At 29.7% G+C, this 13,242-nt stretch overlaps 1 protein-coding gene across 2 annotated transcripts; it reads left to right on the top strand.

The window, feature by feature from the left end:
• Positions 1-6,127: 6,127 nt before the first annotated feature.
• On the top strand, positions 6,128-7,184 carry LOC119668495 (probable deoxycytidylate deaminase). 2 transcript variants are annotated; one of them, XM_038078023.1, is made up of 2 exons: positions 6,128-6,438; positions 6,548-7,184. In XM_038078023.1, exons 1-2 carry the CDS (start codon positions 6,429-6,431, stop codon positions 7,129-7,131), a joined length of 594 nt encoding a protein of 197 aa, XP_037933951.1. In that variant the 5' UTR covers positions 6,128-6,428; the 3' UTR covers positions 7,132-7,184. The 2 variants fall into 2 exon arrangements, with proteins under 2 accessions (XP_037933951.1, XP_037933952.1); XM_038078024.1 differs by having other exon boundaries at positions 6,128-6,484; positions 6,548-7,175.
• Positions 7,185-13,242: the final 6,058 nt, after the last annotated feature.

Genomic DNA, 13,242 nt, shown 5'->3' with positions numbered 1-13,242 from the left:
ATTCAAAGGCGAAATCAAAATTATGAAATCAGATGGAAGAATAAATAAGTGCAGTGCTTTGGCATCACTGGCATCTTATATTGATAATACGGGCATTATAAGAGTTAGTGGACGTTTGGATGTAACATCATTATCGTATGACGCAAAACATCCTATTTTATTGCCATATAATGACCCTATTCTTAAATTAATAATGGAACAAGTCCATTAAAAATACATGCACTGTGGCCCGCAGTCTCTCCCGGCTAACATCCGTCAACGAAACTGGCCAATTAAGGGTAAATTGATGGTAAGTCAATGTAAGAACAAGGAAGACAATGTTCCTACATTAAAATGGCAGTTTGGACATATTTCAAAGCTATATAAAGGAGACGACAGTCATGTTCGCGTGGTTGATGTTAAAATGGCATTAGAAATTCTAAGACGTCCGTTGACAAGACTAGCGCCTTTGTTTCCATCCGGTGACCAATCTTCTGTTTCTGATGAGCAACTTTCAAAAAGTTGTACAAAGGCAAATGTGAAAACATCACACCAAGACGCAGATTAGGACAAGTATTCACGGCCAATGTCTAGTTCATTACTGGTCACAATGTTATTATTTCTATTATTCCTGCCATTGGCATTAGGGAATTCAGAAAATGTAAGACGCTTCTATAATAATTTAGGAATATACTTTGAATCTGTTGGCTCAATGAAAGTAGCAACGGCGGAATGGAAAATTATTGTTTACTCCTTCTACAACGGGGCTAATAGCATTAAATGTTTGTTGTTAGAATGACAAACACATACAGCATGCACTTCTCTCTATACTCATTTTAAACATGTAAGAGATGAGTTACTGCAAACATTATTATTATTATTAGACCAAACATTATTAGATAAACAAAACAGGCTACCAAGCTAATACAGATTAAGGATCTGGGTTAGCACCAAGTAGCGTACAGTGCAATTGGCGTGTTATTTTACAGTTGATGTGTTGTGAAATTTGAATAAATAAAATATAATAAAATAATTTTAATAATTACGTATAGGTAAATAATATTTTGATTTCTTATTAAATATGTAATATACTAAATACAATAGTGCCTATTATGAATTGTCTATTTCTACTGCTGATAGACAAAATCAAATTTTGGTATTATGAAGTGCAAACCGATAGAAGTTTTTCTATCAGCGGTAGACAAATTTCTCTACTGCATTTGAGCAGTAGAAGTTTGTTGATCGTATAAAATATATGCTGTTAAAACGCTTTATATAGTCAATTTAACATATAAATTTAATATAACTTAAATATTACTAATTTAATAGTTAGTAATAATTCATTTAGATATAATATAATATAATATACATTTAATATATTTGATTTCAAGTGTAGTGTTATATGTATATTGAGAATAATGATTGTTGCATTTTTGTTTTGTTTTGTTATATATTTATGTGTATTTATTTAAATATTTTCAACATACGCAAGCATTTTTCAAATTTCTTAGATATATTTTTCAACGAATAATGTATTTACATAAAATTAATAAATAATGACATTAATAAATTTTGTTGTAGGGAAAAATTGAGGAGCAATAAAAAGCAGATAGCAAAATTTGTTGCAAATATTGGAAAAAATATTGTTGCAAATATGGAAAAAAGAAAGGCATTTGCAAAAAGACACATTCCAGACCAATGTGGGACAAAATTATGATTGAGCTTAATAGTCTAGGGGCCTAGAAAATATTGAAAACATTTCGGTGAAGGGAGGCAAGAGTATTGTGATCAAAAACTTACTGTAATACAAGAAAAATTAAAATTGGCTATGGAAAACACCGACAAAAGATATAAATATCGGTCCTTTAAATTTCAACTGCTTAAAAAAGATATGAATATTACTAATATAATTTAATGTAATATACATATAATGTAAATATAACTACATATTATAAAAATATTAAAATTAATATTTATATGAACATATTTATTTTTAGAATATTAAAGTTTAAGTTTAATATATTACTTTAGTTTATTAATGTAATGTAATATTAAATAATAATATCGTATTAAGAAAATATATTTTTATTTATTTTAAAAAGAATTTGAATTCAATTTTAATGTTTCTTAGTGAACACAATACAAACAAAATAAGTTCAATTAAAGCTGGGCGCTCTAAAACCCTTACATCATTCACAATAGTGCAAATGATTGTCTATCAAGTTTCATAATACCAAATTTGCCTACAAATCGACTCGGTAGACAAATGTCTATTGTCTATCGGTAGACATTTCATAATAGCCACCAATGTAATTTTATTTCTGAATTAAAAAAATTGACTAAAGAAGGTATCAACTTTGAAACTTTGAAAGTCAGCATATTGTAATCAATATTAGAATATTTATTATATAGTGGATATACCAGCTCGATCGTTTATATTGGGAGTGAATGAACTCAGGGAATATTATTCGTGCTGTAGCTGTATATTAATATTTATTTAGTAATATCTAATTTAATATCTGTCAAATATCTAGTATTTAAAAAAATGCAATTAATATTAGCATTAAGTTAGCAATAACATATGTTGAACTACTTTTAATACTTATTTCTTTCTATTTTATTTTATTATATTGTATTATTTTTGTAAATATAATTAATTATATATATATATTACAATTTAGAAATATTGTTTTTAGTAATTTTAATAAACTAACCAACAAAGAATATCTTTACAAGAACGGAAACTCCGCCCACTTCGTGAGAGTGCATTTGAAATTGTTTTTGAAAACTTATTTTTTATAACATTTCGGCACACGTATTAAATACATGTGATCTTACCACGATAACATCAAATTGCTCTCTTTTTGGGGTTGCAGTATAATAATTTGCTGCTACTTGCTAATCATATGTTAACTTTTTAGTAATATAAAAAACTTCCTTATTATGCTTCCTTATTTGGTTAATAATATCACATTACGTAAACAAAATATATATTGCAACAAATAATATATGATAAATAAATATGTAAATTAATATATAATAATTTAAATCAATTAATTTATATCAGTTTAGTTTACTTAATCGTGTAATATACATATATTCAATAAATTAATTTTTGTTGCTTTTTTCATATGAATTTTATAGTATTTTAATTTATTATGTTCGGCAACAAAATTTTGTAGAAGCAAATTTTTTAATTAAATAAAAAGAACCGTTTTGAATATTTCTTATTTAGTGAGTTATATTTTCTTATATATTTTTTGAGCGTGTAAAACATTATTTCAAAAACAATTTTGATATAATAGCATTAAATACCGTTTTGATGTGAAATTAATAACAAAGATTAAAGCTACTACCAATTCACTTTTTTGTATGTGGTGAATAATACTTATTATTAATTTACGTACATTACTGTGTGATCAGTAGCGAAAAATCTATTGATAAGAGTGGGTGCATTCATTGTCGGATTTATAAGTTTTTCTTATGAAGATATATTTTTATATAAAATTTAACAATTTTTAAATTTTAATTTTATATTGATTATATGATTATAAAATATATTTATATATAAATACTAAAGTATTTAAAATATTAGCTAAGTTTAATTAAAAGAAGTACAAGTTGTTTAGATAATTTATTATTGTTATGAAATGAAATAGACTTGATTATTTACCAAAATTAATGCAAGATTTAAACGAGATAGATGCTATACATTTTTAGTTCATCTGTTTGATGAATAAATAAATATTTATAAATATTTGTGTTGTTTATGTATAGAATATATGAATATTTTCTTCAGAATTTAAATGATCTTAAAAACATAAATTTATTAGGGTTCAAGATATGATCATTATCATGTAGCGCCTTATGTTTATGTTTTAAATATTTTTATCTCGATGTGAACATAAAATGCACACCTACTAATATTTTAAAATAAATAATAAAATACTTTCGTTAAACTATTATATTACAAATATGCATAGAACTGAAATGAAAATTTATTTTCTTTCATCATTATTGTGTGAAAATTTAAAAAAAGAACTATAACAAATTTTTTACATCCCTTGTATTTTCCTATTTCTACATTTAGTTTATTTAGCTATGTAGTTTATGCGACTAAAGTTCAAGATTTGATATGCATTTTCCACACCAACCAAGAGGTATGCATAAAGGTGCGTTACCGAGTTTATGTGCCGGTTCCCCAAGAGGCATATCCGCCATTATATATTGGTTATAATTTCTTACAGATTTTTACAAATACAAAATTAACATAATAATAATTACAATACTTTTAAAAATTAATTACAAATTTAAATATACATAAATTAAAAGCAAAAAAATTATTAAAATAAAAATTTAATTTATATGTAAAAGTCAACTGAATATCATGTGGAAAACTAAGCCTATGAATGCGTTACACGCAAGAGCTTTTGCCTATAGTCAGGTGTATTTAGAACCCTATTAAAAAATTTTAACAGGAAATACATGCGTACCCTTATAAAAAGAGTAAAATACTGTCTGTTTTGCAGTTTTGACAGCAAACATATGGACGTATATTTTTTAATTTTTGGTATAAAAATTGTGCGATACCTACTTTTTGGTAACTGCTATTAAAGTGTTTGCAAAATTTTAAATACTTTTTTTTAAATATTTGCGCAGTAAATTTTGTATGATTTGGCGCAACAAAATTTTATATTACTCTCTAAAAATCAAAACCAAAAAACAAAACCACACGCTTTCTTACACTCTTCGTGGTAAACTTTTCGAAATATTCCGTTCTCAAAAGTACTCGAAGCATCGGAAAAAGGTGAAAAATTTCAGTGATTTTAGCTGGTGTTAGTGCACTTTTCACTAATACTTTCAAGAGCTCTACGGCAAATTGTTGTTGTGCGAAAAAACAAATTTTAGTTCACAATGGAGTTGCCGTTCTTGTAAAAGGTATTCTTTGCTAACCAATTTAACTTCAACTTCTTTTAAATTTTATTTTCGCTGTTTCTTCTTTATCTCTTGCAAGTAGCCGAGTAACGCTACTCCATGATATGTATAGAAAAGTAAGTTTCTACGCTTCTCTGCGATGCATATGAAAAAGTAAGTTTTTACGCTTCTCTGCGATGCATACGCGATGCATTTAGAAAAGCTTCTCAGATGCGCTCTTCTGCGATTAAATTGCTCAGTATTACGATTCGTGGAAGATTCTTAATTTTTACGCAATGAAAATGTTTGCTGTGTAGAAGAATTCAATTTATTTATGTGTTGCACAAGTATAAATTTCATTGTAAAATATTTCGAATATGTAAATATCCAGTATTTTATAGTGGTATCGATGCCAAAAGAACCATAATGGCATCAATGCTTTATTGATACTTTAAGCAGCTTTGAGGAATCAATGTGCGAAATTTATTGCTTTATGCTGTAATTTACCTCGATATTTTGTAAAAATTTTGTGTGTTTTTTTATATATGAATTCCTTGTAGTTCTTTTTTATACAATATTAATTTAATTATCATTTTTAAATAAATATAATAATAAAATATATATATATTCATATATCCTTCATACTTACATAACTTTTATTTGAATTTGTTAATGCTTTGATGATGCTTTTGAATGCTTTGTGACAGCGATAATGATTGCTTTACAAAGTTATATTGATTTCACCACAAAATTGTATGCATTCCCCTTACTTTGTTTTACATCAAAAAACCACCACCATAATGATGGTTTTAAGTATGATTAGGTATCAATGAAGCAAAGATGGTTTTCCTATCTTACTTCGTATCGTAGTGGCATTGATGGTTGATTCTAAAGTATCGATGCTGTATCGATGACGCATCGCTTTCGCCTGCTGGCGACAGATACTTCCAACATATGATAAAGCGGAAATTAATTTTAATTGAAATAGTTTTTGATTTTAAACCAAACAAAAAAGTTTTTAATTCAAAAAATTAATTACTTTAATTATTTTCTGTATTAATTAATAAAGAAAAAAACTCTAATTAATGCTTTAAATAATATTCTTTATATAATAGATTAGAAAAATACATAAGTAAATGCGTAATAGACATAATTACAATCAAAATATTTTATATATTAATACATTAATTTTAATTAAACACATTTTACTTAATAATAATTTAATTATATTAAGTCCTTAAAAAGCGCAGAAGTGACATTTATGTAGGTAATCACATCTTCGTAATACATGTGACGAAAATGTTATGGAATATAAATTTTTGTAAAAGATTTCGATGCCTATTGTAAAAAATAAGTGTCCCTGTTCTTTATGAGATCTTCTCTACTTGGCTACTCCAGGCTACAAATTAGCTAAAATTTGGCACTTCGATTAGAAATAAATATACTGGCAATACCGCATATTAGGCACAACAGCAACTTAAAATAAATCAGTTTGTAACCACAAAAAGACTGATATTACAAAAGAATTCTTGTTAATGCATTCACGTAATAAATCTTTTTGAAAAATTCTAACTGTATTTAATAAAACTATGTAATGCATTCCTTACATGTTACATACAATATATTAATTTTTACAATGTGGTGTTGATTATAGCTAACGAAATGTCAACGTCTTATTCTATGGGTTCAAAACGTGAGAATTATATTGAATGGGATGATTACTTTATGGCACTAGCGCTTCTTTCATCAAAACGCAGTAAAGATCCGGTCACACAAGTAGGTGCTTGTATTGTGGATAATGAAAAACGCATTGTTGCTATTGGCTATAATGGATTACCACGAAATTGCCACGATGATGATTTTCCTTGGTGCAAACCTTCAGATTTAAATTCTGCTGACCCTCTTAATAATAAAAAGTTGTACGTTGTTCATGCAGAAGCAAACGCAATCCTTAACAGAAATTGTGCGAGTCTTGAAGGAATGAAGCTTTACTCAACACTTTTTCCATGCAATGAATGTTCAAAATTGATAATTCAATCTGGAATAAAATACGTTTATTACATATCTGACAAATATTCACAGAAAAGCAGTTATTTAGCTGCTAAACGAATGTTCGATGCGGTAGGCATTACATACACACGAATGAAACCTAAGCAAAATCGAATTGTTATTGATTTCGCAGATATTTTAGAAGAGGATCAACAGGAATCTATTAATATAGAATCATTAAAGATTTGATTTCAATTTATATAATACATGTTATATCTATAATTTTAAGAATAAACGCATTTTATATTTGATTATTTACATAAATAATTTTAACGATAAAATAATGCTAGATATTTACAATTAATCACTGTTGTGTAATTATGGTTTTTACGTCATACATGTTATGCTTTTTTCTACTTATTCCTAATATTTTTAAAAAAAGTTCATATTACCTTAATAAAACTAAAAAATTTTGCTGTAGGTTAAGTATGTTTATAATTCAGTAAAGCATTAAACTGCCTTGGAAAATATTAAAATGTAGCGATATGTTCAATATTTTGGTTTTGTCAGAATTCTTTATTTGATTTATAAGTTTTTATAGTAATTTAAAATTTAATTCACGTACGGTCAATTTACAAAATTTATTGATCGTATATACAGCGGTCACAAAAAGTATTCGACATTAACCAAATTTTTGTTAAATGATGCAATAACAACAAAAAGAAACAAAACAATTATGCAATATTCAACATGTGTATTCTGTTTATATGTTTTAATTATTTTTACTTTAAAAATTCAAAAAGAAAATGATAAAAAATGCAATTCTATTACGGAACACCAAAAATAAAACAAAAAAAGAATTCGATATTTACGTAACTGACTGCAATTTTAATAACAATAACTAAAATTTAATATTTCGTTATATGTCCTTCACACTTTATTACCTCTTTTAAACGATTTGGCAACGATTGGACTAATTTTGCTGTCATAGCTGGATCTATAATAGCCCATTCGTCCATTAGAACCTGTTACTACATACATTGCTTGTTTGAAAAGATGAGTTTTTTTAATTTGGAGTTTAAACTTTATGGGGTTTAAGTCAAGACTTTGCGGAGATGTTTTTATCACTTCTGGACAGTTATACAATAACCAAAGCTTAGTGTTTAACGCAGAATGCTTTGTATCATTATCCTGATAGAACTGAAAATCATTTCCCATTCCCATAGTTAATCGATATATAACTTGTGATCCATTATTCCACTTATTACTTCGATATTTCCCACATCAGAAGCCGCCATGCATACCCAAATCATAACACCGCCACCACCACGTTTAACAATAGCAACTGTATTGCCGTCTTCCAGCTTTATATTTTGCTGTCTATACATAATTATCATGTCATCGCATCCAAAATATGTTGAATTTGTTCTAATCAGCAAAAATTACATCATACCAAAACGATCTTTTGAATAATTTTTTGCAAATTGTAGCTTCTATTGATTTTGTTTACAAATGATTTCTTACGTGCAGTTTTTCTTCTATAACCATAAATTTTGAGCGAATTTCAAATAGTTTGTGGTGTGACCTCTTTTCTCGAATGTCGAATACTTTTGTTGCTTTATTTTTTGTGTTCCGTAATAGAATTGCATTTTTTGCAACTTTATTTTTATATGTTTGGAGTAAAAACAATTAAAACAGAATACAAATGTTGAAAATTGCATGTTCTAGTATAAACTAGAACAGTAAGAAGCCGCAGATACTATATATAACAATATATTTAATAAATTCCAACAGGTTATGGTCCCAGCACGCTTCCAATTGAAAACAAAAATTTGTGACAAAATCAAGTTAAAAGAAGAAATAAAAAACACATTTCAACAGAAAGCGTTAGAATTGCGGTTTGGTATGTGTGCAAAGTTATTGAGCGTCGCAAATTTTGTGAAACAGTTGTGAAATAAAAACTATGAAAAAATAAAAATTAGTTTCGCAAACATAAAAATTGCTCCTCTTGGCCGTGATAATTATGACACTTGGAAGATACAAGTTCAAGCTTTATTAATTAGAAACTACACGTGGAAGCAATCAGTGGACAATGCGAAAAACGCGCCACCGGCAATGCAGCTATTGCCGAATGGAAACTAAATGACTCAAAAGCAAAAGCCGATTTGATTTTACTTATTTCAACTTCTGAATTAAAACTAATAAAGAATTGTGAAACATCAAAACAACTTTGGAGCAAGTTAGAAAATGTTTTTCAATCTAAAGGGCCTGAAAGAAAAGCAACGTTGCTAAAGTCATTAATTTTGCCGAAAATGCACAACGATGAAGACATATACGACCATGTTAAGAAATTTTTTGACATTTTAGACAAAATTCACGAAATGGATATGAAGATCGACGACGATTTAGTAACTATTCTGTTATTGTACAGCGTGCCTGATGATTACGAACAGTTTAGAATAGCAATAGAAACACAGGACAAATTACCTGATCCAAAAACACTGAAAATCAAAATGATCGATGAATTTGAAGCAAGAAAACGCAACAGCAGTGAAGAAGAATTATTTGCGAAGAAAAGCAATAAAAATTGACAACAGCCCAAGTTTCATAATAAAAATGAAAAATTTAAATACGCTTGCCATAATTGTGGCAAAATTGGACACAAAATCAAGGAATGCAGATATAAAATCAAAAACAGAGCCACAACAAACAATTTTGAAAACAAAGCGAAATATGTGGAGCATAAGAAATCAGATATAGCAATGACAGTACGCAGTGAAAAAGGCAAATGGTGTCTTGATTCAGGAGCTACGTCGCATATGTGCTCTCAAAAAGAAAAATTTAGAGAACTGAACACCGTAGAACAAATTCTGAAACTTGCTAGCGATAAATCAACGAAAATGACTGGAACCGGAAACGTTATTTTACAAACAAGTATCGTAACTGCAAACCTAGGCGAAACATTATACGTTCCCGAACTGCGATCAAATCTAATGTCAGTGTCAAAGATTACTGATCATGGTTATGAAGTGTCATTTCGTCGAAATGGAGCAGTTGTGATCAATCCGAAAACGGGCAAGAAAATGCTCACAGCATCTAGAAAATGAAACTTATACTATGTGAATGAGCCAACAGAACATATGAAGATAGCCGAAAGCACCAGCAGCCTACTAGAGTGGCACCAAAAGTTTGGGCATCTAAATAAGATTGACCTGAAAAACAAAATAAAACATGAAAAAGTAAAAGGCATCGATGCAAGCATTCAATCAAATTTTCCAACATGTGAAGTTTGCATTCTAAGCAAGCAAGCTCAAACACCATTCCGTGAATCTGAGACGAAGTCCAACGAATTGCTGAAGTTAGTTCACTCAGACGCTTGAAAATAGTCAAGTAATTTCATTATTTTCTAAAATAGCAGCGTATAGATTTTGCTCATGAAAAATTTGTGTATGATCATGGTGCCAATGGTTGGAAGAAGGCATGGGTCAACATAAAGTAATTTGTCAAAAATGAAAATAAGATATGCTAACAGTTAATACTATATATATACTAGATAATCCGACAAACGTTGTTTTGCTTTATAAATTATTTCTAGTTTCTAGATAAATTCTAGTGTAGACAAAAAGTGACTTACTTATTATAAGTGTGTAAGTATGTGGTATATGCATGAAATAGGCATGGAGCGCTATGAACGAAAAGGAAAATAAAAATAACAAACGCCAAACAATATTATTTTTAAGTTATTATAGTTTATTTATTAAATTATTCATTTAAAATCAATAGTTTTGTATGATACCAAGTTCCCTGGCAACAACTGTTGTATCTTCAAATTTAAATTGTCTTGGATTGACTGTAAATAATAATAATGATAATGGGCCAGTAACATTAACCAACAACAGTCGAAGATAAAAGCACTCAGTGTGTCTTGGATTAACTGTAAATAAGCGTTCGATTTAAATAAATTGAGACATGCTACAACTGGTGAAACTTGCTTGCGGGGCATCCATTTTTTTGTTTGAGCCCATGTGAAATAGCGTGGTACTTGTGAATAGAGTAATGTTCTTGTAAAGGCACCAAAATCATCCGTACTATTACACAATTCAAAAAATGCAGTGAGTGTAGATTTAGGTGGATTTGTACCACGATCAATCACTGTCTGGTTCGTGAAAAATACACGCTGACCGTTTTCAAGATGGACGGCTAACTGAACAGCAGCTGGATCCCGTTCATGAATGAGAAAACCGAAGATACGCCAAGCAGTTTCATTGGAGCTGATGTACCGACCAATTTGGTAGAGCGTAATTTCACCGTTTTTGTTCATTGGAGGAGCATTTACATTAGTATTTTCTACTCTAAACACAGCCATATCACTGCCTTTATGGACATACTTATATATTTGATGCTCTTCACAGAACTGCAAAACTCAACATTAATATGAGCATTGTATGTCTTGCTTAGCAGAGGCGAATACGCACCACCCAACGATTGTCAACGTCAATGTCTGTGATATTTTTAATAAATGATTGTCCGCCATTATCGGGATTTCTACGACGATATATTGGATATCCGTCGGTATTTGTTATCGTATCATTAGTGAAATCTTTAGAGAAATTTTTAGTACATTTTCTATCTGCCATGCAAGGCGAAGACGAAGAAACGAAGTGGATGTAAATGCTCGATGTACTTGTTGGCGTAGTTACATAAAATATTAAAAAAAAATTTTTCTTTTTCGAAAATATAAACAAAATTTATGTCAAAAAAATAAAAAAATTTTTGTTAAAGCAATAAAGATATTTTTGCTGGGTAGGGACACCCTAATCACTTTAGTGGTATGAAAAATAGATAGTAGCCGATTCTCAGACCTACTGAATACGCATATAAAATTTGGTAAAAATCGGTAAAGCCGTTTCGGAGGAGTACGCTAACATTGTGACATGGAAATTTTATATATAAGATATTAAAGAATTGTACACACAAACATGTAAAATTACATTATGGCCTTTAATTTTTTAATTGTAGTGTGCAAGTGATGTTTTATGTTTCGATGATTTAGAGGTAAGTATTGGAGACGAATGATTTATTATCACTTTTATTTTTTTATATAGTTTTTAATTAATAATCTAATAAATGTTTAACTTTAGTACCTCGAGGAGGGAAAGGAATTGCCAAGCGCTTTAAGTAAATTTGTTGGTGCTAACGACGAGGGTTGTATTCTTTTAACAGCTATTCGACCAGCTAAGCAACGAAATCAAAATCTCTTAGAGCAGAGCAACCAAAAGTTCGTTGAGATTGAAGAGAAAAGGGTGAAGAAAGCTCAAACAAGAGAAGAAGATTGCGGACAAACGTGTACAGGCCATAAAAGAGCATACAGATCTTATAAAATTGTTAGCGGATGCACTCAACAATTTGATTAAATAGAATAAGACTAATATGGGTTCTTTGAAGCGTTTTAGGTTGTAAGTCCCTAATAGCATTTTAGACTGTGAAAATCCTGGTATCCTTTCCCAATAGAGTTCTCTTTCTTTTTTCTCTGCTCCATTCATAAGAATAGATAGAGTTCCTTTATCTAGACCACAGAATGGTTCTGGGCCATCATTCTTGAGGCTGTGCCTCTTCTTGCATGTTTGTCTGCTATTTTATTGCCCTGAATACCAGCATGTCCCGGAATTCATATTAAGTGCACCTGATTGTTCCAACCGAACATGTTCAGCTTGTCAATGCACTTCCATATTAGTTTAGATAATACCTGGTAGGATATGAGTGCCTTTATAGCTACCTGGCTGTCAGTCAGTATTGCGATATCACGATTCCGGTAGTTACGTTCAAGGTTGAAACTGGCGCATCTATCTATCGATTATATTTCCGCTGGAAAGCTAGTTGCATTATTCCCCAGTGCTTCCCAGTATCTCTTGCCTGGTCCGTAAACACCAGCTCCCGCTCCCTAATTGATGAGGAACCCGTCTGTATACCATGTTGTCATATTTTCTGTTATTATGTGGGTTTTGGATAATTTTCGTATTTTTTTTTTGTTGCCAAGTTTAATTTCGAAGTTTTTTATAAAGTTATCATCCTTTACAATCATCCTGTTCATTTGCATTTCAGATTCTGGGATATGTGCAGCCAGAGCATCAAAATTTTCGCTGTTAGTTTTAAAACCAGTCATCCTGTTTGCGATTATACTTAGAGCAGCCCTCTTTGCCTGTTATTACACATATATATGAAGAGATGTGAGTTTCAGGAGTGCTGCAATTGATGACGTGGGACATGTTTTCATTACTTCTGTTATGCTTATACATGCAAGATGCTGTACCTTGTTGAGTGTGTTGATAACACTTTGCTGTTTTGTGCAGTTTTGCCAGA

The sequence above is a fragment of the Teleopsis dalmanni genome, chromosome 1 (assembly GCF_002237135.1).
Source record: "Teleopsis dalmanni isolate 2A chromosome 1, ASM223713v2, whole genome shotgun sequence".
Classification (NCBI taxonomy): domain Eukaryota; kingdom Metazoa; phylum Arthropoda; class Insecta; order Diptera; family Diopsidae; genus Teleopsis; species Teleopsis dalmanni.
The sequence above is the reverse complement of the archived record's forward strand: the minus strand, read 5'-3'. Positions and strand labels throughout refer to the sequence as shown.